Source organism: Phacochoerus africanus, chromosome 1 (assembly GCF_016906955.1).
Source record: "Phacochoerus africanus isolate WHEZ1 chromosome 1, ROS_Pafr_v1, whole genome shotgun sequence".
Classification (NCBI taxonomy): domain Eukaryota; kingdom Metazoa; phylum Chordata; class Mammalia; order Artiodactyla; family Suidae; genus Phacochoerus; species Phacochoerus africanus.
The window spans coordinates 124,201,039-124,228,218 of NC_062544.1; the positions used below are offsets into that span (position 1 = coordinate 124,201,039).

General features: G+C 46.3%; 1 protein-coding gene across 2 annotated transcripts; it reads right to left on the bottom strand.

Annotated features, from left to right (window-relative positions):
* Positions 1-2,040: 2,040 nt before the first annotated feature.
* On the bottom strand, positions 2,041-6,880 carry FEZF2 (FEZ family zinc finger 2). 2 transcript variants are annotated; one of them, XM_047754469.1, is made up of 6 exons: positions 6,680-6,880; positions 5,666-5,799; positions 4,402-5,305; positions 3,905-4,039; positions 3,584-3,716; positions 2,041-2,712 (listed from the first exon to the last, which is right to left on the bottom strand). In XM_047754469.1, the coding sequence occupies exons 3-6, from the start codon at positions 5,245-5,247 to the stop codon at positions 2,453-2,455; spliced, it is 1,374 nt and encodes a 457-aa protein (XP_047610425.1). In that variant the 5' UTR covers positions 5,248-5,305; positions 5,666-5,799; positions 6,680-6,880; the 3' UTR covers positions 2,041-2,452. The 2 variants fall into 2 exon arrangements, with proteins under 2 accessions (XP_047610425.1, XP_047610424.1); XM_047754468.1 differs by lacking the exon at positions 6,680-6,880 and having other exon boundaries at positions 5,666-5,992.
* Positions 6,881-27,180: the final 20,300 nt, after the last annotated feature.

The following is a 27,180-nucleotide window of genomic DNA, read 5'->3' on the forward strand; positions in this document are numbered from 1 at the left end:
AAGGATACCGGGAAAGGAGCAAACTCCCCAAAACCAGCCCGCAAGCCCCCTGGGGATAGAAGTCTGGGAGGAGCAAGTCGCTATTTCCATATCTTTAGCCGCCAAGTCCTCCTCGCCCATTGTGGGGTTTCCTGGGGTTTGTGGCAACCACGGAGATTTCGGAGTTAAATCTGCATATCCCTCCGGGTCCCAATCTCCCCTCTGCGAAATGCAGCCAGATCGAGCTAACATTTAAATTCCTCCTCGCTTCCTCGTTCTCCCTTCCCTGGCTGCGTCTTCCCAGACTTGGGGGTGGGGGGGAGGAATACACACACACACACACACACACACACACACACACACAAAAACGAGGACGCTCTCCTTTCAGGAAATGGAATTCTAATGTACACGTTCCTATTTCTGAATCGGAGATACTAAAAATACCCCCGCGACAGCCTGAGGAAGCTGTCGCTGTCCTCTGTGCAAACAAAATCGACAATTCTCCCTCCCCGCGCAATGGGTCTGCGATGGTGAGGGGGTGGGGACCCAACCTTTGGCTGGGACCTGGACAGAGCTTCCACCCAGCAGCCGAACGTTTTTTTCCGGGTCCCAACCGAGATATTCCTCCTCTACCGACGAGGACTGGAGGCAGTTTGGGTTTTTGAGAAGCCTAGACTTCGAATTCTGAAACTTCCTAGTTCTATGACCCTAGGCATGTCATTTAGCTTTTATCTGCTTCAATTTCTTCGTCAGTCCACAAGGTGGGAATAATCATTGCCAGCTTGCGAGCTGTGACCATTCGAAAGAACGTGCCTGGAGTGGAGCAAGCGCTCGGGAAATGTAAGGTTATTTGATTGTGGGAGCTCCTGGCGCAAGCAGCACTGAGCGCCTACTGTATACCGCCCATTGGGATAGTCCTCACTCAAGTCACTTTCAGAGTTACTTAGGGGGTTCCTTTTGTACTAACCATCTTTCTCTTCAAACAGCCTCCACCTGCAGTAGAATTCGCTTGAGATTAGCACACAGACGCCGCGGCCCTAGCCTTTGCAATGGTGAGGCTGCGTGGAAGCGCGGTCCCCGGCCCCGCGCCACATTTCCTACCGGCACTGGGGAACATTGTTCCAGAAAACGTGGGCTGAATCGCGGCGCGAATATTAGGAGCGGGGGCGGGGGGGGGGGGGAGGAGAAGGCCTGGCGCGCCGAGGCAGTAATCCGAGCTCTTGATTATCCAGATTCGGATCAAACGGGGCGGCGGCGGCCGGCCCCCTCCTGAGAATGATTAGATGATTAATGTAATGCTGTTTGAAGGGTCTCTGTTTTCTCTCTTAATTTGGGTCATTACTTAGAAAGCAAGCGTGAGATCATTTCATCAGCGTGCTCGGCGGCGGAGATAGCTATTCAGGAAATGGGCTAACTGCGCGGTAATCAGACGCGGAAGGCGGAGGCTTGGAGCTGCGGGAGCCCGGGTGCGCCCTCCCGCGGCAGGGCGCGCGGCACCCGGAGCCCAGCCCCAGACCGCAGTATGGGCCGGGAGCCACAGTGCTCAGGCTAGGTGCGACCACTGGCCTCCAGAAACCACTGGGCGGAACAGTGGCTCCCGTTAGATCACCCAGGGAAGGGGACTTACCCAGAAGCGCCCCGGTGGAGCAGTGCCCCTGGCAGTTTACTTTCGTGCGGCGCAGCGCTTTTCTCCAGACACGCATCTAAAACCTGCTCTCCTACATCCAGCCACTTTTAACCCCTTCTTATTTTAATTTTCTCACCCAAATAAGGCAACACCCAGAATCCCTTGGTCAGAACAGGCTCCAAATAAAAACTTGGTACCACGTGGGGGCCGCCGTAGGCCTTTGCGCCTGGAGCGGGGGCGGGAAGGGGGGGCATCCGAACAGGCTTAACGCCGCAGGAGCTCTGGTTTGGCCTCACCTAGGTCCCAGTGCCCCAGAGGAAGTCGCATTTGGGCCGGGAAATACTATAAACACCTATTTCCTTTTCGTTCTTTGGGGTTGCTGAGCCGGTTCGTGGCGAGGTTGTGGGGGAGGGGAATAAAAGACGCACAAATGATTCTGTTTATTGAGTTATATATGTATATATTCCGTGTTCGCTTGTACAGGAGGATTTACATGGCTGTATAAAGATGGCTGGGGGCGCCGCGCTCTTCCGGGACGTTCACGTGATAGGCTGGGGTTAAAACCCGAAGCCTGAGGAGAAGCCAAGGCAGGCCTGGAATTAAATACGTTTCTGCGCACTGGGTTTAAATAAGTTTCCCAAATATACAAAGGTGGGAGCCGGGCGATTGGTGCCAGTCATCGAGGAAACGTTTAGCTTTCCAAAAATATGCTGGTTTCGATAAATAGATTTTAGCCTCTCTGCTATAGCTTTTTTTTTTCCTTTCTTTTAATTTTAGAAATAAGTTTATACGTGTGATCTGTTTGGGGGTTGGATGGGGCTGGAAGGGAGGGCGAGGCAGTAGCTCTCAGCTCTGCACTGTCCGAGTCAGGTCCTTTGTGGAGGGGGCAGCGGGGCCCACGCTGTCGTGGAGTTTGCGCACGTGTTTCTTTAAGTCAAAGTTTCTGCAAAACCCTTTGCCGCAAGTGGCGCACGTGAAAGGCTTCTTGTCGTTGTGGGTGTGCATGTGGAAGGTCAGGTTGTAGACCTGGTGGAAGGCCTTGTTGCAGATGGTGCATTTGTACTGCTTCTCGCCGCTGTGAGTCAGTTTATGGTTCTTGTAGTTCCCTACAGGAGACCAAAAACAAAGAAGGAGGGGTGGGGGATGAAGTGGGATTGGGTGGGGGGTGTTCTTGGGGTTGGCTCAGGTGCCCGCGCAAAGAAGGCGACGCTTGGTTAGGCGGGCGCGACCTCTCCGAGTGAAGAAGTTGTCAAACTTCGTACGCATCAAGCCCGGGGCTCTCACAACCGGGTGGAGGGTAGAGTCCCGCGCAGCCGCCCCGCTTCCCAGCCCCGAAGGGGCCAGGCCCGCGCAGCGTCCCTCCCGCTGTGCTCCGCCGGCCTGGAAACTTTTGCGTGGCCGGGAGACACCTCGGGTCCTTCTCCCGGCTGTTGCCTCGCTCGAAGAAATTCGCACGAACCCGGGCTTCGTCCCTTATTATTATTATTTTTCTTCTCATGTTTAAAGTTACTCCCTCTGGTCCCCTAACTACCACTTGGAGATCCGAAAGTGCCCTGGAAAATCCAGGCGGGATGCTGGGGACAGTAGAGGTTTCCCCCAGTCTAGGTTTTTCCCAGGAGGTGGACTTTGCCTTGATTTTTTTTCCCCCCTTTCAAAGGAGAGTCCCGGCTACAAAGGGAAGCTTTTTCTATAGGGCAAATACCATGATTTTCTCCTACTTCCTTCCCTTCTGCCCCTTCCTTTTCACCTCCCAAATTAGGAGTCTCGCGGTGCAACCAGCCTGAGTCCAGCGAGGTCTACTAACCTGGCTCGAAGAGCTTCCACCCAAACCCTGCACAACCCGATTCCAAAGAAATGCTGAGCCAGAGCCTGAGGCTCTCGCGCTCCCTCTCTCCGGATCCTTCTTTGCCTTCCCAATAACAGTGACCCGCTCAGTCCGGAGGTGAGGTGAGGAGAGGGCCTTGACCCGCACATTACCTTTTTGGTGAAAGCCTTTGCCACAAAATTCGCAGACGAAGGGCTTGTAGCCCGCGTGGATGCGGATGTGCGTGTTGAGCGTGGAGCTGCGGTTGAAGGCTTTACCGCACTGGTTGCATTTATGCGGCTTTTCCTGCAGAAAAGGGCGCGCTCACTGTAAGGCGGAGGCCGGTCCTGGGAGAGGCCACCTCAGGGGCACCTTGAAGGGACAGGTGCCTCTGGTAGGGGGGATGAGGGGAACCCTTGGTCATCCTCTCCCCAACGACTTGCTCGGGCGCCGGGTGTTGGGTTTGGGTGGGGCGGGATCCCGGGGCCACGTACCTGGGTGTGGATAATTTTGTGTCTGCAGAGCGTGCTGGCCTGGCGAAAGCCTTTGCCGCAGACTTTGCACACGAACGGTCTGGCTCCGGTGTGGACCGGCATGTGGCGGGTGAGGTTATAGTGAGCGTTAAATACCTATGGAAGCACACAAGGCGGCCTTGTGGGCATCTGTCTCAGAGTCCAGAGTCAGCCTGGGGAAGGCACAGCCTACCCACCTTCCCAGCCAAAACCCCTCTTCGAAACCAGAGCCCTTTTACATTTTACAAAGAGCTTCCCAACCCACTGCTCATGCCAGTCCTGTGTAGCCACTGACAAAGGCATCCCCATTTTCCAGAATAGGAAACTGAGGCCCAACTGTGCCTACAGCTATGGGGAGGCTCTAAATTGAGAAAGGGGAAGCCCAGGCTGCCCCAGCAAAACAGCCGCCTCAGCTCATCCTTCCCCCACCCTCTCTACTCCAACCCCACCACCCCCCTCCCGCAAACCCTGGGCCTCACCTTGCCGCACACCTCGCAGGTGAAGTTTTTGGGCTTGCCGTCCGCAGAGCCCCCGGGCAGCTTGCTGTGGCCCTTGACGCCACTGCGCTCAGCGGTCAGGGCTGAGTTCTCCTTCAGCACCTGCTCTAGCGGCGCGGGCAAGCGCTCCTTATGGGCATAGGGGGCCGGATGGGGGAACTTGTCCGCGGCCAGGCCGGCTAACTTGGCGTTCTCCAGCAAAAAGAGCTTGGGGTGGGCAGCCAGGGCGGCGGGGGCCTGTGCATTGAGGAGGCCAGACGGGAAGAGGAGCTCAGATGGCTGGTACGCAGCAGAGTCCAGGTAGTTGAAGTAGTAGAGCGAGCCACTGGCCGGAAGCCCCACTGCCTGGTTGATGACCTGCGGCTTGATGACCCTGCCCGCGGGCAGCGCAGACGGCGCCAGGCCCAGCTCGGCCTTGCAGCACACGCCACAGTTGGTTTTGCACAAGCCGCTGGCGCCGCACACTGGGCCCCCCCCGCCGCCACCGCCTCCTCCTCCTCCACCACCACCGCCACCGCCGCTGCCCGCCCGGAGGCTGCTTTTCCAGAGCTCGGAGTAACTGAGCAGCGTCTTGGACGGCACCTCGTAGCCTAGGGGCTGGAGGGGGATCATACAGGGCAGCGGCGAGCAGAGGTTGAGCAATTTCTTGCCCTGGCCACCGTCTGCTTCCAGCGCCCCCGGCCGGGGCTCAAAGGGCGCACGGGGTTCCGACGTCTTAGCCATGATGCGCTCGATAGAGAAGGCCAGCGTCTTGGAAGTGGCCGGCGACGCTCCAGAGCGTGGGCAGGCCGGGGGCACCATGGTCTCCAAGGAAGCCGAGCTTGCCATGGTGCGCGTAGCCGAGCCGTGCCGGACTGGGCCAGGGGGCAGCCTCTCTCCTCTAAGTCTGCATTCCCGGAAAAGGCAGGGAGGGAAACCGCAATTTAATAAGCACCTTGTCGGGTCCAGGTCACCCATTTGCATTCGAATGAACAGGGGCAGAACAAAGTGCACCCAAGGGTACCAAATTACCGCCCATTAACCCGGCCCGCAAAGGAACCCACCAGCCCCTGCCCTGGGACTTTGAAAGGGAAAAAGCGGGGGGGGGGGGGGGGTTACAGAGGAAAAAGAGAGAGAGAAAAAAGAAAGAGCCTCAAATTAACCCCCCTGAGCCGCTCCCTGGACCCTGGCCTCCGCCACTCGTGCTGGGAGCTGGACAGTGAAGGGGCAAAGTTAAAGAGGACCAGGAGAGCCACCTCGCATTTACCTCTTTCCCCCACCGCCAAGGAGATGCGTTCCGAGCCATGCAGCGTGTCTCCTCTGTCACATTTTGATGGCAAACATCTTCCCCTCCGCGTGAGATCACTGTCTTTTACATTCAGCTGACATCACATGAAGTCACTTGAAGTGGAATGACATGGGCGGCGGCGCGGCTCCTGTAGCGGCCCCTGTGTTCCACCGCGCCTGCCGGCCGCCGCCGCCACCGCCCCTCAAACTTTAAAAGGAGGCAACTGGCGCCCGCGCTCCCCTCGGGAAAGTGCGATCGGTTCGCGAATCGGGAAGGAGGGAAGAGACGGGAGGGGGAGGGGGAGGAATCGTGATGGTTTTGCCGGTGGAAAAAAAAAAGGCGGGGGGAGCCCAAACCCAGGCAGAGTTCCGTGCGTGATTCACAACTTTGGGGGCCTACAGGTTTGGGGGATGCGGGGAGGGCAGGAGTGTTCTGGATGCGCTGCCCTAAAGGGCTTCAAAGGTGTCCGTCTAGTTGCCGAAGTATCCCTTAGCCCTCTGCAGCCGAGCTGGGCATCGTGCTAATAAACTGCCATTTACCCACGGAGCCGGCGCCAGCCCCGAACACGCGCAAATGATAATTACCTCATTAGGATGTGGCGCATGGACGCGGGCGCCGCGTTTGGAGGGGAGAACTTGTTAATGGGGAAATATTAATTTATGCAAAAACAACGAGCCCGCCTTGGCTGGCGTCGGAGGTCGGGAGAGAGCTCCCACCGCCTAAGCACGACCCGGTAGCGTCCGGAAGAGCAAGGCCGCGCGCCCAGATCCCGAGGGCTTCCGTGCCTGGCGGGTGCGACACCTCCTTACTCGCCCGCTCTCCCCTGCGGCTGCGGGAGACTGCACCGCGAGCTGGAGGGCTGTTTGAGACCCTAATCGATCAGAATCGCTGATTTGTGATCGGGTTTCTGAGGCACAGCCCGGCTCTGCTGCTGGTTTAGGTCTGTGTGCGGGGAGAATTCGGAGGCAGCTCTCCCCGCTGATGGGTACTTACTGTTTGTATAATTGAGAAGGTCCAATCTCCACCTGTTTAAGGCGCAGATTGAAACAGCAGAACCTCCCCTGGATCCTATTAAAACGTTTTTCCTCCTAAGGCCATTCAGTCGAACCAATTTTCCGAAGTGATTCATAGAGCTGAATTCTGCCAAGGCAGCTCTTTCACTTTTAGCCACTAAAGCACCGCGTGGAACCGGGTTTTGTGTTTTTCTAAAATAAAGAGAAGGATTATCAGAGGGGAGAGGGAGGAGGACTGAAGGGGGGCGGGCAGAGACTTAGTGTGGCCAGAGGTACACACAGAGGGAAGAAAAGGCCCTTTTCTAGACAGGCCCCAAGTAAGTTCGGAGGAATTCAGCGTTCTGTGCCTCGCGCACAAAAGCAGCGCTCTCCGCGCTCGGTTTGGAGGGGCTGAATTCATCTGTTTGCAGACCATTCCACCTGCGTATCACAACAAACTGCTCAAAGACGCTCCAGCACTTTCAACAGGCCGGGTGCTCTTGGCGACAACAAAAGTGATCGAGGCTGAGGGTTCTTATGGGATGGGGGGGGGGGGGTGGCTAGCAAGAAAGAGAGGGAGAGAATTAGGTTTAGGAAAGGAGGAGGGGGTACAGTTTTTTTTTTTTTAACTTTTGGACGGTTTTGTTTGCGGGACAATTATATCTTGCCAGCCAGCTTTTGCAAGACCACGAGCTTTGTAGCTGCGACTACAGTTTCAGAGGATTAAGGTGGGTATAATATGAGCAAACAGGGTTGAGAGTTTGATAGTGAATTCCATCTCCAAAGACAAACGATCTTGTGGGGCCCAAGAAAGTGCTGGGGTGGGGGTGGGAGGGAGACAAAAAACCCTCTCCTTTTTTACTCAAGAACAGGTCTCATGAGGCTAAGTACCCCATCTCAGGCTTCCCTGCAGCAAAACGTCCCAGGAAAACCACCAGGGAAAAAGATAAGTCTAGGTTTAAATTCAGACAAACCACTCCTTTTTCCCTTTCAGAACTTCTTTCTCCTACCCACTCCCCCTCTGACGTTTTATTGCAGACAGCATATTGACGTGGCAGGTATAGGAAAGGAATAGTGTCCTTGGAAAGGGAGGAGAGGGAACAAAGAGAGAGAGAGATCTCAGGGGGAAAGTGGCCTGGATGGTAACTGCCCTGGGTTAATTTTTCCACTCTGCCAAGCTTGGAAACTACCCCTAAATTCAGCAGTCTTGAATCTGTTCCCCAACACCCCCCCACCACCGCCACCCCAACTTCCAGATTTCAAAACAAAAAGGAGGCTAGCTTCTCTGGAGAACATTTTCATATAGCCCATTTAATTTAGATGTTTAGAGAGGCATGTTTCCAGACTTAATATACCCCCATCCCTATGTTAATGTGAAAACAAGAACACAGATGAACTCCACCTCCCCCCGCAACCACCAAACCACCACCGAACAGGAAACAAATCAAAGACTCACCCTGACATTGAAACAGTATCAGTACACCCGCAGGGTCTCAAACCCCGAATTTCTATCCCGACTTTCCTGTGGATCCCATTCAGCCATCAGCACTGCACCCCAACCCCCTTTCCAAATTGGGTAATTGTTGATCTCGGCAGCAGCTCGAAAGATCTGCTGGTTTGAAAGCTCCATCAGGCTGAAAGGCTTCCAAAGGCTTCCCGTGAACCTGCCTTGCCATCCCTAGCGCTTTTTGTAGCTGCATAAGCCATCTCTCTCTCCGGCATCACAAAGGAGTGCTACCTCCACAGAAAGAAAACATTTGGGTAAAAACAAGTTGCCCCTAATGTGCCTCTCTTTCCAAATGTTGGATGAATACATTGGCTTTTATTAAAGTATTTAATTAGCTTTCACAAACTTCTCCTTCCCTCGCCTGCAGATTATATTGAAGTGGAGGGTTGGAAACTATTTTACACCTTGCCACTCACATGTTAATTAATCTCTATCTAACCCTAATTGCAGTTTATTCAAGCACCGCTCAACAGCTCACCCACACAATAAACACTGATCCTACTTTTATACATATTACTTCACGTTAACACATTGAGTAATTAACTCCAGTACCAACTAATAGTGCAAACAAATATTTTCTGTAAACGAGATGATTTCAGGCAGAATAATAAAGGACTATGTGGAGGGAGTGTAGAGACTTCCATTTGCTGTCCCCCAACCCTTCAAATACATGCTCAACTGCAGCATCTTTTTTTCCCCTGAGGCTGAAGTGCTTTTTAAAAAGGGAGACAGTATTACATTTTGACAAATTTTGGGAGTTGTTGGAGGGGTTCTGTGAGGATAAGGGTAACATGTTTTCTACCTGCACATTTTAAAGAGGGGGGAAAATCTGAAATAACTCCACATGAAGGGTAAAAGGGGTCTCCAGGGATACACAGATTTCAGAGATGTGGATCCATTCATGGTAAAGTTTTCCACAACCTCCCACTCTAAAGAAATCCTCTCCTGGGAGTTCTAGTGTGGTGCAGAGGGTTAGGGATCCAGCTTGTCACTGCAGCAGCTTGGGTCGCTCCTGTGGCAGTTGGATCCTTGGCCTGGGAACTTCCACATAGGGGTTGGGTGCAGCCAAAAAGAGAAAAAGAAATCCTATCCTTTAAAGCAATGGTTTTCCTATAGAAGTGAGCAGAGACCATCGTGATAGATTAGAAGTCCCAACTCTCAAGCTCCACTACGGAGGTGCCGGGGCCTTGGAGTCAGTTGCCAGCATGACTGAAGCGAGGCACCGGTCTTGGAGGTCCTCGGCCCCAGCTCACCCCAAGCCCACTAGGCCTTACTCAGAGCAAGCTCTGCCCCACGGCCTGGATTCTGAGCCTGGATGCCCACAATTTCAGCACACCCAGGGCTGTGGCTGCCAGTCTCAGTGGATGGTCGGGCTGCAGCGCATCGTGCTCCGCCTCTGAGCTCTAGACCCACCCTGGTGTCCCCTTCCGCCCTGTGGCCTCAGCTTTGGGTCCACCTCCTTCTGGGTGCCTCAGCCGAAAGCCAGACGCTTTGCCCTAGGCCCATCTGGCCCATGCTTGGACCTCCACACCTCGGCCGGCGGTGGGGAAACACTGCCAGATTTAAGCCTGACACCCCTCCTCGGCCTGTGCTCTTCCCACGCTGCAGAGCAGGGTGCCAAAGCCCAGTGCCCTGCAGCTCCGCTGGGCCTGACCTGGACTGCGACCTTGGGGATCTATGGCTGTGGGATGCCATACAGGCCAAGCCTCTCGCACACCACTGATTGGGGATCCAGGCTCAACTAAGGACTGGAGCCCAATGTTTTAATTGAAACTGCAGGTTTAAGCACAGCTGGCAGCTGTCTATTGATTTTGCAGAGGCTTCTTTTGTGGGAAGCATATTAAATATGACTGGAACGGCTAAAGTCCACTCCTCTGCCCCCTCCCTCAGGCCTTTTTATGGTCACTAGCCAGAACACTGTAAGGATGACTTTTATTTGAATTTTTTTTTTTTTTAATGCCAGAAATCGCCCTCACTTAAGAACAAATTACTAAGGGATGCCTTCCAGGAGAGTAGACAACTTCAGAGGAAAATCCCTTTCTGGAGCAAAAGCTCACACATTTGCACCCCTTCTGGGATCACAGAGGGTAAAGTCAGGCATTTGTGCTCCAAAAAGTATTCCAGCTCTTGTGGCTTGCATCTCTTGCTTTGAGATGACAAGAGTCACTGCTATTTTAAATACTACTACTATTGCTATTATTATTATCACCTGATTGTTAGGTTGCAATACATAATCTATCTTCTTGTGCCATCTCCCCAGGGAGTTAAGCAGCTTGGAGGAAGACAGCCTTGAGGCTGCTGAGTTTAGGAAAAAACCCACTGGGCAGATTTGATGTTATTTCTCCCCATGGCTCCATAACTCGTTTGGAAAAACAAAAACAAAACCAACAAACTCAAACCAAACAAACTGTATGGTTTTGGGGTCTTTCTCCCTTCTTTCCTTCTTTTTAAAGGGACTTTTAGCATCTGATTTACATCGTGCTGTGCTTAATCGCTGAAAACAGATTAACTTCTGAAGAGAAATTCTTCTGCTATCCTCCCCCCTGCCCAAATTTTATTGAAAACATTCGAACTGGCTTGCCAGTGGCGAGCTTGTCCAAGGCGCAGGGGCCTCCACCTTCGGTGCGCGGGGTTTGCAGGATTAGTGCGGCTGGGAGACAAAGAGCCACGGATACCCCGGCCAGAGGAGGCCCGGCGCGCCCGGAGAGCTCCGAGGTTCCGGGTACCGGCGAGAAGAACGTGAGCACAGTCTTGGGCAGGGGCCTCCAGGGACAGATGGGCCAGAGCCGTCTGCATCTGCCTGCGTTCTAGGGGATGCTGCGGCGCCCACAGGCAGGGTGGCGGAGAGCCCGTCCCACTGCACCGGGCTGTTTCGCAGCGCCCCTTGCATTAGGGGACTGGTTTGCAAATCGCAATGCACCCACAGGCTGGTTTTCACCCTCGAACAGGAGAGGCGCCTATAAATCAAGGGCAGTCGGCTTTGCAGCCAGGCGTGGAGGAGGACGGTGGTGCAAACCTATCACGATTTCCAGAACCCTCCCAACCCCCTCTGCGCTCACATCAGAGGACTTTCACTGCGTCTTCGGAAATCTGGGCAATGTGCGTGCTCCTAGGCCAGAGGGAATCTCCCCAAAGAGCAGATCTGCAGTCTCTACACGCGCAAGTTTGGATGCTGTCCTCTGCTTTAGATGCACATATAACCACCCATGTATATATATACATATGTGTGCGTATTGTGTGGATATGTATATATATTCGCTATCAATAACCCTTCACTTAAAAATGCCGTTTGATTAGGATTCTTCCAATACCTGCACCCAGAAATTTGCCAGTGGACGTGTTGTTTGCGGAGGCCAGATGTAGCAGCGGGAGGCAGACATCTCGCGAACGCCTTTTCTTCTTGACACGCGATTTTGAAGTGCAACCCAAAGAAACAATAGTTTACAAACAACAATTATGATAGATTTTACAACCATGTACATTTGTATGTATAATATATATATGAAATATATATATTGAAATAAATATATATATTTCATATAATATATATATGAAATATATATATTGAAATAAAAGGCATTTTGGCGAGTGACAAGCCCGATGTAGTTCGGGCGCTGTTGATTTCTGACTCCCTGGGAAGATGGCTTAGGATCCTCCGCGTTATTTAACTTGGCAGCTAGTTAAACTCCGCTGTGGAGCCTGCCCAAAGGTATTAGCATTAAGTGCTAAGAGCTGGAGTTAAGCCGGCAGTGAAAAGGAGGAACTGGAAGGGCCAAAGGGGTGAGAGCAACTGATTCCAGGTTTCCGCCAAACTTCTGGAAGTTTGCTGGGCAGGGTAGGTCTGAGTTGGGTGGCCTATTGGATAAGAACCTCAAACGCTGTTGTGGCTTTACAAACATATCTCTCCGTTCTGTTTTATTTGGTTGGTTGGTTGGTTGGTTGGTTTGGTTTGGTTTGGTTTGGCTTTGCTAGGAACTTCCCAGGTGTGGGTGAGAATGGAAAAGTTCTTTCTTGCCCAGGTTTCTTGAGTTCTCCCATGTTCAGCCAAATCCCATCTTCTCCTCACCTAAAGAATTTTGTCTGAGTGTTCACCCCTGGAGTTTGCAGTTTGGCTTAGGTAAAGACCAAATGGGAACTGCAAAAATGCTGGGTAGAGCTCCGTCAACAGTGAATCAATCTCTGCCACCATCACTGTCTCCCTAACACACACAGTCCCTCCCTCTTGGGGGTTTAGCTAGGGTAGCAATTAGTAGATGTTAACTTATTACTGAGGGCCACTTACATGCCAGGGACAGTACTAGCTAAATACCTGCTTTAGTTAGTTCTCAGTTCTGTCCTATGAAGTCAGTGTATATCATCAGTGTGCTCATTATAGAGATTTGAAAATTGAGACCCTTCAAGGTCAGATATCATGTCCAAGGTCACATAACAGGTGAGAGGTGGTTTCAGAACCTGTACTCTTAAGAACAATGAAAACCCCCCAGCTAAACAATTAGCCTGAACTGGATGGTGGAGTGTAAATTAGGACAAACACTTGGGAAAACTGGTTGGCAGTATCAATTAAAGTTGAATATTAACATTTCTTATTACCTAGCAATGCCACTCCTAAGTATGTATGCAACAGAAATGTTAAGGTATTTAAGTTAATCAAAAGACGTGCACCCAAATGTTCATAGCAGTACTATTTGCAATTGGAAATTTTCTGAATAACCATTGAGTGGAGTCCACACAAAAATAGAGTGGTATGTTCACAAAATGAAATACTATATACATCAATAAGAATCAAAAAGCCACTGCTACACTAAACAGCATCAATGAGTTTTACAAACATACTATCGACCAAAGCAGCCAGATCCGAAAGACTATACACTGCATGATTTCATTTAAAGTCCAAAAGGGGCAAAATTTGGGAACCTGGGACAGGGGTGCTCCTGGGTTGCTGATAAGCGTTTGTTTCTTGATCTGGATTCTGGTTGGTAAATATTCATTGAACTGTGTATATTTATTATTTGAATATTTTTCTGTATGTCTATTGTTCTATATATCTGTTAAGTACACTTATTTGTTCACATTTTAATGTAGTGATTTTAATATCTATCTGTTAAAGTAGTGACTAATCAGTCTGAATTTGTCTGACACTTCCATCCTCCAGCTTCCCAAAGAGATACTTCTCCTTACCCATGTCTTGAGTAATGCACCTTGAATTTGCTTCTCTTCACTAGACAGCCACATCAATGAACTGGCATCTCATTTAGACCTAAAAACAGATGCATTCAGACTTCCAGCAGAGTTGCTTTGGAGCCTGTGGAGTTGAACCAGCTTCTCAGAGAAGCTGCAATGGGCTCAAGAATGCTTAATCAGGGTAACTCATCTGGAACATTTTTCTCACCCAAGACCTCAACAGAGCTTTGAACTTGGAGCTGTACCCTTTGCTGCAAGTGAAGCAGGTAAGGAACCTCCCTTCAGGAACTGCCTCAGTCTTTGCAGAGACACAATCTGGCAGGTTGTTCTGGGCGGCAGAGATCTAGGTGAATGTGGGAAGATAGGTAGGGTTCAGTATGTTTATAGCAATTGGTGTTAATAGGAAGCCTTGGCAAGTCCTTAGAGCTCAACTCCCTGGGTCTTGGCCCTAGACAAGACCAGGGGAAAAAAGAATCTTGGCTCTCTGGCAAGTGACCCAGCCAGTTAGCCAAACTAGCAGTTTTGCTTTAGGGGAGGGTGGGGAAGTGTTATTTTAGCAGGAATAAGTCTTGGGATATGGACATTAAATACTTGACAATCCCTTAGTGCAAAGCCAAGGTGAATTCTTCCAGTGGCAATGGTTGCAAATCTGATCTCAGCACTTTAAGAGATCAAGAACCCACAACTAAAGCAATTAAGGTGGAGGTGAGGAGGTAACGGCTGGTGCTCTCATTTAGCCAGACTAAAAAGAAAATTCTCTGGTCCTGAAAGAGAAAGACAGATAAGACTCAAGGTGATATAATGCATTCACTAGTTAGCCAATACACCTAGCTTAAAACTTTCTCTGCTGGGTACCCACCATCTAGATGTCAATGCTTAACCAAAAGAGACACAATCCCTACCCTTATGCCACTTACATTGCTTCATTCAACTGAGGCGCATGTATGTGTACCTGCCTGCCCAGAAATGGAGAAAAGACAATGGTATGGCTAGGGTGGTCTAAGATTCTCAAAAAGGGCAGAATTAGAGGGAAGAATTAAAAAATAGCAAACAAACAAAAACCATACCCAAAGAACTCTGACAGTGAAGTTAAAAAATTTAAAAAGTGCTCACTCTGGGAGTTCCCATCGTGGCTCTGCGGTAACGAGCCGAACTAGTATCCATAAGGACTTGGGTTCAATCCCTGGCCTCTCTCAGTGGGTCAAGGATCCAGCATTGCCGTGAGCTGTGGTGGAGGTCGCAGACACAGCCTGGGAACTTCCATATGCTGCAGGTGTGGCCCTAAAAATCTTCCCCTTGCCCCCCGACCCCCAAAAAAGTTCTCACTCAAACAGAAGCCATGGGCTGAACTCATAAATACCAGGTTTCTGGAGGCATTTCTATGACTCCTCCTTTGGCAGCTTATTGTCTAGTGTTTTTTGCTAGAGATAGGATTCTGGCCTGGATGGAGCGTGGCATCTCTTAGGATATTAAGACACACCATGAAACTCCTTCCTGGTCTTTGTAGGGCTGAATGTCTTTGAACTAGAGTTGGTTCTGGAATCAGATCAAGTTAGAAGCCTGGCTCGTCTATGAGCTGTGGGTTCACAGACAGGTTACTAAACTCTGCAAGCCTCAGTTGCCCACCTTGGATGGGAGGTGAACACCTGCTGGGTGGAGGGTGGTAAGGGCTAAATGAGAAAACACACAGCTTTGGCTCAGAAGCCGTGACTGGCCAAAGGAAAGCCCTTATAGAATGTTTGCTACAGTTATTTCAACAATTGTTGTTATTTATAAATATGGTCCTTCAGTCTGATTGCCGAAGAGATAGGAGAAGAGAGTAACACACTTTCTGACTTTGCTTTTTACTTATTTTCTTCTTCTTCTTTTTTTTAAGGGCCACATCTGTGGCATGTGGAAGGTCCCGGCTAGGGGTTGAATCAGAGCTGCAGCCACAGGTCCACCCACAGCCACAGCAACTAGGGATCCTCATGAATACTAGTCAGGTTCATTACTGCTGGGCCAAGATGGGAACTCCTGTTATTCTTCTTTTTGTAAATAAATTGAGGTTTTTTTTTTTCTGGTTTAAAAATTAAGCAGTAGAGAAATATTGGGAAAAGTAGGGAATTACAAAAAAGCATATTAAAATTTAGCATCATAATACTACTCAGAAGTCACACACAATTCTTTGGCATATATTCTTTCTCTGCATTTACAAGGTGACATCCTATGATACATACTGTTTTATAATTCGCTTTTCTTTTCTTTTTTTTCCTTTTTATGGCCACACTTGTAGCATATGGAAATTCCTAGGCCAGGGGTGGAATCTGAGCCCTATCTTCGACCTATGCCACAGCCATGGCAATACCAGGTCCTTAACCCACTAAACAAAGCCAGGGATCGAACCCGCATCCTCACAGGGACAACCTTGAATCCTTAACCCACTGAGCCATAACAGGAATTCCAGCTTTTCCTTTTAATATAGTATGAATATTCCCCCATATTTTAAATACACAACTAAAACACAATTTTAATGTCTCTGTGGTACTCCACTCTCTGGCTTTAACTTGAGTTAAACAGTCCTTTGTCGTTGGATACTTAGGTTGTTCACAATATTTTTTTTTTTTCCCCTTGCAATGGTTCCATCAGGAACATTCTCACATATATATTTTGTGCATAGTTAATCCTGTAGGACAAATTCCCAGAAGTAGAATTACTGTGGCAAAAGATATGCACATTTTTAAAGCTTTAGATGCTAAGTGACAAATTGCCCTTCAGAGAGGGGGTCTGATGCTTCTTGGCCAGTGCCGTAACTAACACTGGGCCCTGATGTTTTAAAGATCCCCACCAATTTGATAGATTCCCCAAATGGTATCTCATTGTTATTTCTGCCTAGATGTTCTTGCCCAGAGTAGACTCAGAAGCCAAATTACAGAGAACCTGGAATGTAGACATGCAGTCACAGACCTGGGAAACAGAACAGAAGAAGAAATATGGGGAAAGATGTCCTAGCAAGAGAACCATTCAGAGAAAGGGGGAGGCCAGTGTCACACATTTTGGGGCACCCAAATGGTTCCAGACTGCTTTAGGTTTTGAGCATTTCCTGAGGAACCTCCTCATGCCCTGCTCTTCAGAAGCCACCAGTCAGAAAGTAGGCTGCTGCCCCTCTACATCTTTAGATCCTTCTTCCTTTCCCAGGCCAGCTCGCCCTGAGGTCCTGCAGCTGGGTACTGACCTGTAGCTGAAGGTCCAGCCCTGAGAGTGGGAGCCTTGGGCTAATCAGGCGGAGGTCATCCGTCCCCCTCCCAGAGGCAGCTGGGCCAGTTCAAATCTCTCACTGTGCGTAGAAAAAAGAATCAGAATCTCCAGGCAAAGGAAGCAGTAGAAATGAGAAGAGCGGTCCCGTCCCTGCCACGCAAATAAGAGAGAGGGTGTAAGGAGGATTATTTACTCCCACGAGCTAGATTTTCATGCTGGATTTGAGCTTCTCTGCAGCCAGAGAACTGCATGTTTTTCATTACCCCTTTGATTTCTGCATCTTTACCAGTGATTAAAAAAAAAACCCCAAACATTAATATGAGTTTTCAACAAAAGCAAAATACGGAATAAGATAATAAATACCTAGCCCCAATAAGACCACTTCATGGCCAGTCCTAATTCATCTGCATCCCCATTTACCCTCCCCTTCATATTATTGCAAAGCAACTTCCAGGCATACTATTTTGTCATCCATAAATAACTTAAGTATCATCACCTAAAATAGTGACAATAATTTTTTACATTTAATTTCATTGGAGTTTAGTTGACATATTGTTGTGACAATGATTTCTTAACATCATAATTTCCAATTTTTTGTCTTTTTTTTTTTCATTTTTTTAGAGCTGCTCCCATGGCATATGGAGGTTCCCAGGCCAGGGGTCTAATCAGAGCTGTAGCTGCCAGCCTATACCACAGCCACAGCAACGTGGGATACTTAACCCACTGACCGAGGCCAGGGATCAAACCTGCAACCTCATGGTTGCTAGTTGGATTCATTAACCACTGAGCCATGACAGGAACTCTGAATTTCCAATTTTTTAATGTGTCAGAATTTTAAGTGATCCTTGGTTTAAATTATGATTCAGTAAGGTCCGTACTCTATCATTGCCTTTTAATATCTTTTAATTCGTAAACTTCTCTCCATCTCTCTTCCCCCCCTCCACAATTTATTTCTTGAAAAAAATATCAAGTTTTTTGTTGTTGTTGTTTGAGAGAGTTTTCATAGTCTGCATTTTACTGACAGCATCCCTACGTTTTCGGCAGTTTTAAAAACTCATGTCTTAAGATGCTGTCCTTCTTACTGACACTCCTTCTTGAATGTTCCTTTGAGAGTAAATCTTTGCTGTCTAAATCCCCTGGTCTGTGTGCCTGGAAGGCAGGGGCCTCTCTCAGTTCCTGCCATCACTCACACTAACCTGCTGGAAACCAAGCACACCTGGATTGTTGGATGAATGTAATAATTGAAAGAATTATGTTCTCTTTTCTTCACATTTCTGCGATGTAAACCCTTGGACTCAGGTTGCAGCACTGCATTTGGTACTCCATGTATTTTTTCCCAAAAGAGGCTTCATGCTGGTTTTAAAAACAGACTTTTTTGGAGTTCCCGTCGTGGTGCAGCAGAAACAAATCCAACTAGGAACCATCGGGTTGTGGGTTCAATGCCTGTCCTTGCTCAGTGGGTTAAGGATCCGGCCTTGAGCTGTGGTATAGGTCACAGATGTGGCTAGGATCTGGTGGTGTTATGACTATGGTGTAGGCTGGTGGCAACAACTCTGATTAGACCTCTAGCCTAGGAACCTCCATATGCTGAGGGAGCGGCCCTAGAAAAAGGCAAAAAGACAAAAAAAGAAAAACGAAACAAAACAAAACAACCCCCCCCCCCCGAAAAAGACAAAAAAACAGACTTTTTCTCTACTGTCTTGCAATGATGCTGCACACGGATCAAGATTCTGAGTTACCTACTGTAGTTCAAAGGCTGCCAAATTTTTCATTTTCTATGATTCTGGAATGTATGCTGGTGCTTTCATTCCCCTAAGATTTTTTACATAGTTATTTTATTTTATTAAAAAAATTTTTTTATGGCCGCACCCATGGCATATGGAAGTTCCTTGGCCAGAGATGGAATCTGAGTTGCAACTGTGACCTACACCATAGCTGCAGCAATGCCAGATCCTTAACCCACTGTGCTAGGGGATCGAACCCATGTCTCTGCAGCCACCCGAACTGCTCTGGTTAGATTCTTAACACACTTTGCCACAGCAGGAACTCCAAAGCTACTTAATTTTTAACTAAAGAGAAGGAAGCCTTCCCAGACTTTTCCCTGGATATTGAGAAGGTATTTATTTTCATTCCAGAAAAAAGATTTCCTCTAGAACTCCTGCTCTCTCCCACCCACACCTCCACAGGTCTGCTGGGGGTGGAAGTGGAGGTGGCACAAAGTTCTGTACAGGAGAAACTTAACATACTATAAATAAGAGCTTGCTTGTGGAATGAAAGAAGAGCCGTAGCAAGAAAATCTCTATCCCTCTCATTAAATTAAATTGGAGCACATGCTTATTTAACATAGTGGAGTGGGAAGAATTCTCTTTTGTTTGCAGATTAGATTAAGTTTTCACAGAGAGCACATACAGGAGTAAATAAATTAATATTGATCACTAGTAGATCAGTTTTGTGTTTCCAGACTCAATGACTTCTCGGAGGCAATAAAAATAATTGCTAACACTTACTGAGTTCAGCAACATAATTCACTATGCAATGAAAACCGAGTCTCCCTTCCACCTAAATCTCTGGTCTCTTTCCCAGGAGGCAACCACTTATGATTTCTTACTATGTGCCGGGTCCTGTGAGCTTAATAATTATTTCTAGTTTCGGTTATTACTGCACACATAGTGTGACACTATGAAGGAAATGGAAATGGACCAGTTAGCCTCATTTTAAGATGATGTAAAGAAGACTCAGTGGGTAGCTGTGATTAGCCTAAGGCCACATGTTTAGGTGAGTGGCAGCATTGACACCCATAACTAGCAAGCATGGGACCCCATACCATTGCTCTTAACCATTAACTCATCCTACCTAGAAACAGAGAAACATGTCTTACTGATATCCTCCAACAGTAAACTGTAGACTATCATTGGTTGAATTATTTTGGCCAGTTTGATGGTCTGAGTTTCTTTCAAGAAATTACAATTCAGAGTTCCCATTGTGGTGCAGTGCAAATGAACTGGACTAGTATCCATGAGACAAGGGTTCCATCCCTGGCCTCAGCGTTGCTGTGAGCTATGGTGTAGGTCACAGAATTGCCTTGGATCCTGTGTTACGGTGGCTGTGATACAGGCTGGCACTGCAGCTCCCATTCAACTCCTAGCCTGGGAGCTTTGATATGCCAAGGGCACAGCCCTAAAAAGCCAAAAGGAAAAAAAAAAAAGAAAGGAAAAAGAAAAGAAAATTAAAAACGACAGCTTACATGGTTTGCATAAAAAAGGAAAAAAGGAAAAGACACTGTTGCCAGTTTATAAGTAAGGAAATTAGGAAGAGAGACAATGGATAAAGCAAGGAGTCAAATGGGGAGATGAAAGATAAGGAGCTTTGGCAAAACTTTTCAACTTTGCTCTATATGTGTGTGTGTGTGTGTGTGTGTGTGTGTGTGTGTGTCTGTGTGTGTGTGTGTCTGTGTGTCTGTGTAGAGCATGTAAACCATGACTCCTTTGACAGTCTGGTAAGACTATCAGATTAATGATTTTAAATGCATAAAATAGGTACAATTCCAAAGGAGGCCAACTCTATTAGTGTACAGTGATCAAAATCTTTAAAAGATAAATGTGTGGCACAGAGATATATATGCTTTTGTTTCAATGCATTAAATAAGATCTAGTGGCAGCTGTAATAACGAAGGTAATTTGAAAGTACTGATGAGTGTAAATGATATTTTGAGATATTGCAACAACTGTAATGTGATATGAAAATTTCTGTGATTTCTCTTGGTGACAAAATCACAGGCAATGCATGTGCTGCTGTGGTTTGCTGTCTTCTTTTTTTTTTTCAATTTGAGTTCATGGACCTCTTGAATTCTAGCCAAACACTCCAGGTTCAGAGTCTCTCCTTGAGGACTTGAGCACCTTCCATCCTGTACTTCAGTTCCACATTTTTCTTGTCCAGATGATGCTCTGTTGGGACACTGTAAACAGTAAATTTACTCAAGCAACACTCCCTTTTAATTTGAAAAGGTAAAAAATGCACATGGTTAAAAGAATCAAACATACGAATAGTATGCGCTGAAAAATACCTCTCCTTTCCATTTCAAGTCTGCCGCCCACTTTCACAGAGGTAAACATTGTTACCAGTTTCATCCAATCTCTCCTGAATCCTCAGTGCTTTTGGTCACCAGCAACAGACACTGACAGCAGAAAAGTTGTTGCTGGAGTAGCTCATAAGATCCGCTGAAGGCTGGAGAAATAGGCTTGGTCAGGAGCCAAGGGACAAGTGAGGCGAGGCATAGCTGAAAAGGCCCAGGGAAAGCTTTGCTTCAGCTGCTGCTTCTGCTGCTGGGCAACTGCCCTGCCCCTGGATGGCTCTGGTCTAACCCGCAGCTGCAATAAAATTCTCTAATGCTGCAGTGCCTTTGAGTCCTTCTCTGAATGAGCTTCTAACAAAAGGTCATGCTTAAGATATTATCCTGGCTATTTCCATTTTACAGACAAGAAAACTGAGGCCTAGGGAAATTAAGTAATTCACCTGAGGTCACATGGAGACTGATTACCACTGATTGTCTGAAATCTGGACCAAGGTCAGCCTAACTCCAGAACCCAAACCTGTGCTCTTAATCTCTACCTGCTATACCTGTTCCCCAAGGGTCTACAGATCCTGCAGCCTCTGCTTTCACCTTTACTTCAGTATTTAACTTATGTGGTTGGAGCCCTGAACCTCTGTAATAACAGGATCTAGGTCCCTCTCCATCTCAAGGATCATCTTTTTCTTACATATTAGGGAGAGATGGGCACTTGTTTCACATCAACTCCTAAGTCACATCCTAATTCTGCTCTTGTCCTCAGTCCACTCTTCCCTGGGACAGTTATCTTCCTTTCCTTGCATTCTCCAAAGAAACATTAACCCAAGACTATGTACACTACAGTGTTGTTATGGAGGTATGCTGGCAGAGGGTAGACACAGCGTGAGTTTATTTATTTATTTTTTAAGGTGCAAGGATGATTTCCAATTTCAGAGATGTTAAAATCGAAAAAAAGTTTTGTCTTAGAATCAATGAAACATAAGAAACAATTTGATGGAGTTCTCGCCATGGTATGGTGGGTTAAGAATCTGACTGGCAGGAGTTTCCATCATGGTGTGGAAATGAATCTGTCTAGTCTCCATGAGGATGCGGGTTCGATCCCTGGCTTCGCTCAGTGGGTCGGGGATCTGGTGTTGCCATGAGCTGTGGTGTAGGTCGCAGATGTGGCTTGGATCCCCTTGCTGTGGCTGTGATATAGGCTGTCAGCTAGCTGTAGTTCCGATTCGATCTCTAGCCTGGGAAGTTCCGTATGCTGCAGGTGTGGCCCTAAAAAAGCAAAAAAAAAAAAAAAAAAAAAAGAATCAGACTGCCGTGGGGCTTGGGTTGCTGCCAAGGCACAGGTTTGTTCCTGGCCTAAAACACTGAGTTAAGGATCTGGTGCTGCTGCAGTTATGGCATAGGTGGAAACTGCAGCTCAGATTTAGTCCCTGGCCTGGGGCACTTCCACATGCCACAAGTGCAGGAAAAAATAAAGAATTAATTTGACTAAAAGCTGGAGATAAATGGATCAGAGATGGTTTTACTTCTTTTCAATGTAGAAAGAAACCCATTTCCTTGATTTGAGAGAGATTGATGAGATCATTAGTCTACATTATTCTGTCCAGAATTATTTTATCTGAATTATTCTGAGCTTTATGGAGAGATGGACATCTCGTCACCCTGCCAGAAATTACTTCCTTCATAGGAGTTCAATTTGCACTATCACAAAACTAGAGATTGTTGTTTAATTAAAGCATCCTCTCAAGAGTTTAAATTTTCCAAATACATTGCAATGTCAGTATTCTCCATATGCTCTGGAATTTTTAGTCTGTAATCTTGATGTTTGGTTGTTTGGGTTTTTTTTTTTTTTTTTTTTTGAAGGATGATTTTTATTTAGAATGAAAACAATTGCACTAAAGAACACTGTGGAGGAATTTGCTGTGCTCAAAACTCTGTCCCAGGAGGTGACTTGGGGAGTGAGGTGCCTAGTGCAGCACAATAATACAGTGACATTCATAGAGTGACTGAAACCTAGTGACAGCTTCCACTTAAACGGTATTTGTCTTTTTATGTAACCTTTGGTTTTCTTTTAAGTGTGTTCAAAAATTTCCAACACTCTCTGCAATCCTTACTATCTTCAATCACGTTTCTGCTTAGAGATTTAAGCAGAGTCTTGTTTGTTCTTTGCAATTGTATTCACTACCCAGGAAACAAGCCAACTTGTTTCTGACGGACAGAGGGAAACATGCCAACTTAACCATGTTTACGATTGCTTTTTGCCATCGCATGATCAATTCTTAGGAAATAAGAAAAAATTTTATTTGGGCACTTTGGGCTTTTTGTTGCCTTCGCATTCCTTTTATTTTGTAGTCATGTGTCTGTGTATTAATTGTGATAATTTTATCCCTCTGTTAGCTGGTGGCTTTTTGATTAATTCATTGTACTGTGTTTTCCTTTGACCTTCAGTGTACTGTCGTCAGGGTAGAGAACTCTGCTGGCTGATTACACTCTTGCTGGCCCTTTTCTCCTCTTTTGCTAAATCACAACAAATGCAGATTTACAACCTTAGATGAAATGCATAGTTTCATAAAAAGGAAAACAGATGATAACTTTAGTATGTCAAAAACAACCGTGAATAAAAGATGAATATTGATTTTTAAAAATTTGTTTACAAGAATTGCAGAATTGTGCATAATTTTATTTCATTTCATATTTGTTAATCATGTGCTGATGGAAATTGGCCACAAAGAACACACTTATTTTGGATTTTAAAATTTCAATAAAATGAACTTATTAAAATTTATGCTGCAACAATAATGATACAACCCTTGCTGGTTGATTGACTTCCTAAAATTCTTACAGAAGCCCAAGTTTATGACTGCATGACTATTCATGCCTGCATGAGAAATTCAGGTCACATTAGTGGTGGGGTGGATGGTTTTCCTAAAGCTGTTGAGATTCTTTATCGTGAGTCATTCTTTCTTCATAAACAGAGGATATGGTAATACATTTAGTTTATATTGTCTTAGTCATGATCATACTCAGGTGTGCTTGATGTTGGCCCATTCAATTCAACCAACATTTATTTTCCAGGTAACAGACTGGCTCAGAAAAATGGGTGCATGGTCCCTGACCTCAAGAAGATGACAGTCTAGCAGAAAGACATACACATTAAAAATCATTATAATATAGTGCAGTAGACTGGGATAGAATTTGGGGTGTTTCAGAAATTTTTTTTTTCCCCAGAAAATTCTTAAGTCACACATTTCTAACAGTCTCCTGGGTCACTTCCACAGATGGCTCATTTCCACCATTATGTTTGATCCATCTACATTTTATCCTGGATTTTTAATTTACCTTATTTTGCTTTTATTTCTCCTTTGATTAGACAATCTCCTGAAATACAGCACAACCATTAAAAGTAATGCAGAACATCTATATGTGCAGACATGGAAATGATTCTATACTGGTAAATGAAAAACATGAGATATATCTCAGTAGGCTCAGGCTGAATCCCATTTGTGAAAATATATTTAAAAAAATATATAATATAAATATATCCAACTGGATATTGGATATATATGTTATATATATAAATATATCCAATATACTTATATATAAATTGAACATATTTGGAAGAATATATGCCCATCTGTTAGCAATGGCTACTTTGGGGAAATGGGTTGGTGAAGGGAGAGGCTTCAATTTTTTGTTTCGTATAATTCTGTTCTATTTGATTTTTTTAATTTAAAAAATTTCTTTAAATATTTTGAAAAAATAAAAATCCTAGTTAGCTCTCTTTCATGTATACCAAAAACCCAAACAAAACTAGATGTCCACCTATGAAATCTTAATCCACCCTTCCCATCTTAATTTCTCCTAACCCCTTGCATAAATCTTTCCATGAAGCCAGGCTCTCCTAATACACTAAGCATATTCATTAATGCCTGAGTCAACATGTCTTTGTTGAGGCCTCACTATGTGCACTGGGAATACATCAAAGATCAGAGAAAATAGCAGCTTGAGCCAAATGGCACATCCTGTCACCTCCCTCAGCTTTGGTCTATGTGTTTTCCTTTCCTCTCTGTGGGCTCCTCGAGGCCCCCTCCTTCAGGAAGCTTTCCTTTCCTTCTCGCTTCTTTGAATCTTACAGTATTTAGTCTATGTAAGTCTTTTGAAGAGTCAATTCACCTAGACTAAAGGTTCAAAGAGAACAGTAATCTGATGATTTACATTTTTTGTACTTTCAGCCTTTGTTTACTAATCATATATATAGTGAATTTAATAAGGAAGAGCAGAAGAGTTCCTATCGTGGCTCAGTGGAAATGAATCTGAGTAGCATCCATGAGGATGCAGGTTCGATCCCTGGCCTCACTCAGTGGGTAAGGATCCAGTGTTGCTGTGAACTGTGGTGTAGGTTGTAGACAGGGCGCAGATCTGGCATTGCTGTAGCTGTGGTGTATGCCAGCAGATACAGCTCTGACTTGATTCATAGTCTGGGAACTTCCATATGCCATGGGTGTGGCCTTAAAGAAAAAAAAAGGAAAATCAGGAAAGCTGTCACAAATTATACCCTCCTGAATTGGAGAAGAGCTACATGAAATATGTAATGATGCAATAACCCACTCATGAATAGTGTGATGAATACCATGAAAGAGAAGGAGAGAGTGTTATGCGGATATACATCAGGGAAATCAATGCTGAACTAAGGGTGGGGTTTGCAATGGCCTCCCTGGGGATTTAGTTGGGCTATGAAGGAAGAGATGAGGTGTTTAGGGGCAGGGGTCCAGGTGGGAAGAACCATGGTGCACAGCAAGTGAAAGAGGCAGGGGTAGCTGTAACCTAGAGAGAGAGGAGTAGAGTTAACAGAGGCGGCTGGAGGGTTGGGTGAGGATCAGCTTGTACATGGCCTTGTCTGCTAACTTTGCAATATTTGAGCTTAATTCTACAAGGGGAGCAATTGCATTCTTTTAATTGGAGGGTGGACAAGACCACACTAACCTTTTAGAAAGGTCCCATTGGCTAATAAGAGGGAATGGATCAGAGAAACAGTCTAAGCATTTCTAGCAGTGCCCAGTCAGTATGGACTCAACTCTTTAGGGCCTGGTCATTAATACAGTGAATGCTCCATCAGGTTAACATTTCTCTCTACATTTAGATGTCCCACCATCCTTCTGGCTCATTTTCCTATGGCGTCTTCCCTACCAGTCTTCAAATAACTCTAGAATTTTCCTCTTTAAGAAAAGGGAAAAAAAAACCCCAAAAAACTTAAACCTACACTTCACAAGAGAGGCTACCCAAATGGCCAATACATGTTAAAAGGCAATCAGCTCCATTTGTGTAATCACTGAACTACAACTATAAACCACCACATCACATCAGAATGAGGAAAATGAAAAACAGTGACCATACTTAGTACTTAGGAATGCTGAGCATTGTCAGGGACTTTTATACTCTGCTGGTCAGAGTGTAACTGTGTTCATGCTCTGGAAAGATGGCAGTATTTCCTAAAAGAACAGTGTATCTTTACCCTATGACCCAGCAATTGCACCAAAAGATACGTCCAAAAAATTCATGGCAGTATGATTTATAAGAGCCCCAAACTGAAAACAAGATGTTAACATGGATAAATAAATGGTAGTCTAGTCATACATTGGCATACTACAGAGCACTGGGAAGAAATGAACCACAGCTACAACAACAGTGTAAATAAAGCAAGAAGAAGCCAGACATAAAAAGAATATGTGCTGTGAGTTTACCTGCATGAGTGTTTCAATTTAGCCAATGCAATGAGAAACCAGGATAGAGGTTACCTTTGTATAGTGGTTACCCCTAAGAAGCAGAGAGAAACTGTAAAGGGGCACAGCACTAGTCTATCTGGGGGTGTTTGTTTTGTTCTATTTCTTGACCTGGTGGTGGTTCAAAGAGTGTGCTCACTCTCACAAATCACTGAGCTGTATTCTTAGGATTCGTGCACTCTTTTGTATGCATATCATATTTTCATTTCAAAAGATGGAAAAAAAGACAAAAACTTCAGATTTCTCAAAGGAATAAAAGGAATTCCAAAGGAATAAAAAAGAAAGCTCAAGGTCCCCAAACTGTCTCCATCTCAGTTTGGAGTTTATGCCAAGGATGACCTGAGACTTCAGCTTGCGGAGCTCCTCTGATGCCATTTCCTCCTCCACAGCCCTTGCTCCACGGGTGCCACACTGGTGGATGATATTCAACAGGACACTTGGTGCTAGGCTGTATCGAATTCTCCCTTTTTTTTTTTTTTTTTTTTTTTTTTTTTTACAGCCTTGGTTTAGGGCCTTTTGTAAATTGCTTCTTTTTATGCATTTTGATTAGTTGGCTTCCTCACTCACTTACCTCCAGGCTCCTGAGCAGTTTCTTTCTTTTTCCAGCTCCTAGACGCTGGGCAGACGCGCTCTCTTGGGCATTCTTGAGTTGTTTGTAATTGTTGCGAGAAACATGCTTTAGTTTTGGCAGCTAAAAATATCATTAGTACAACTACATCCTGCGAAAGTCTAGC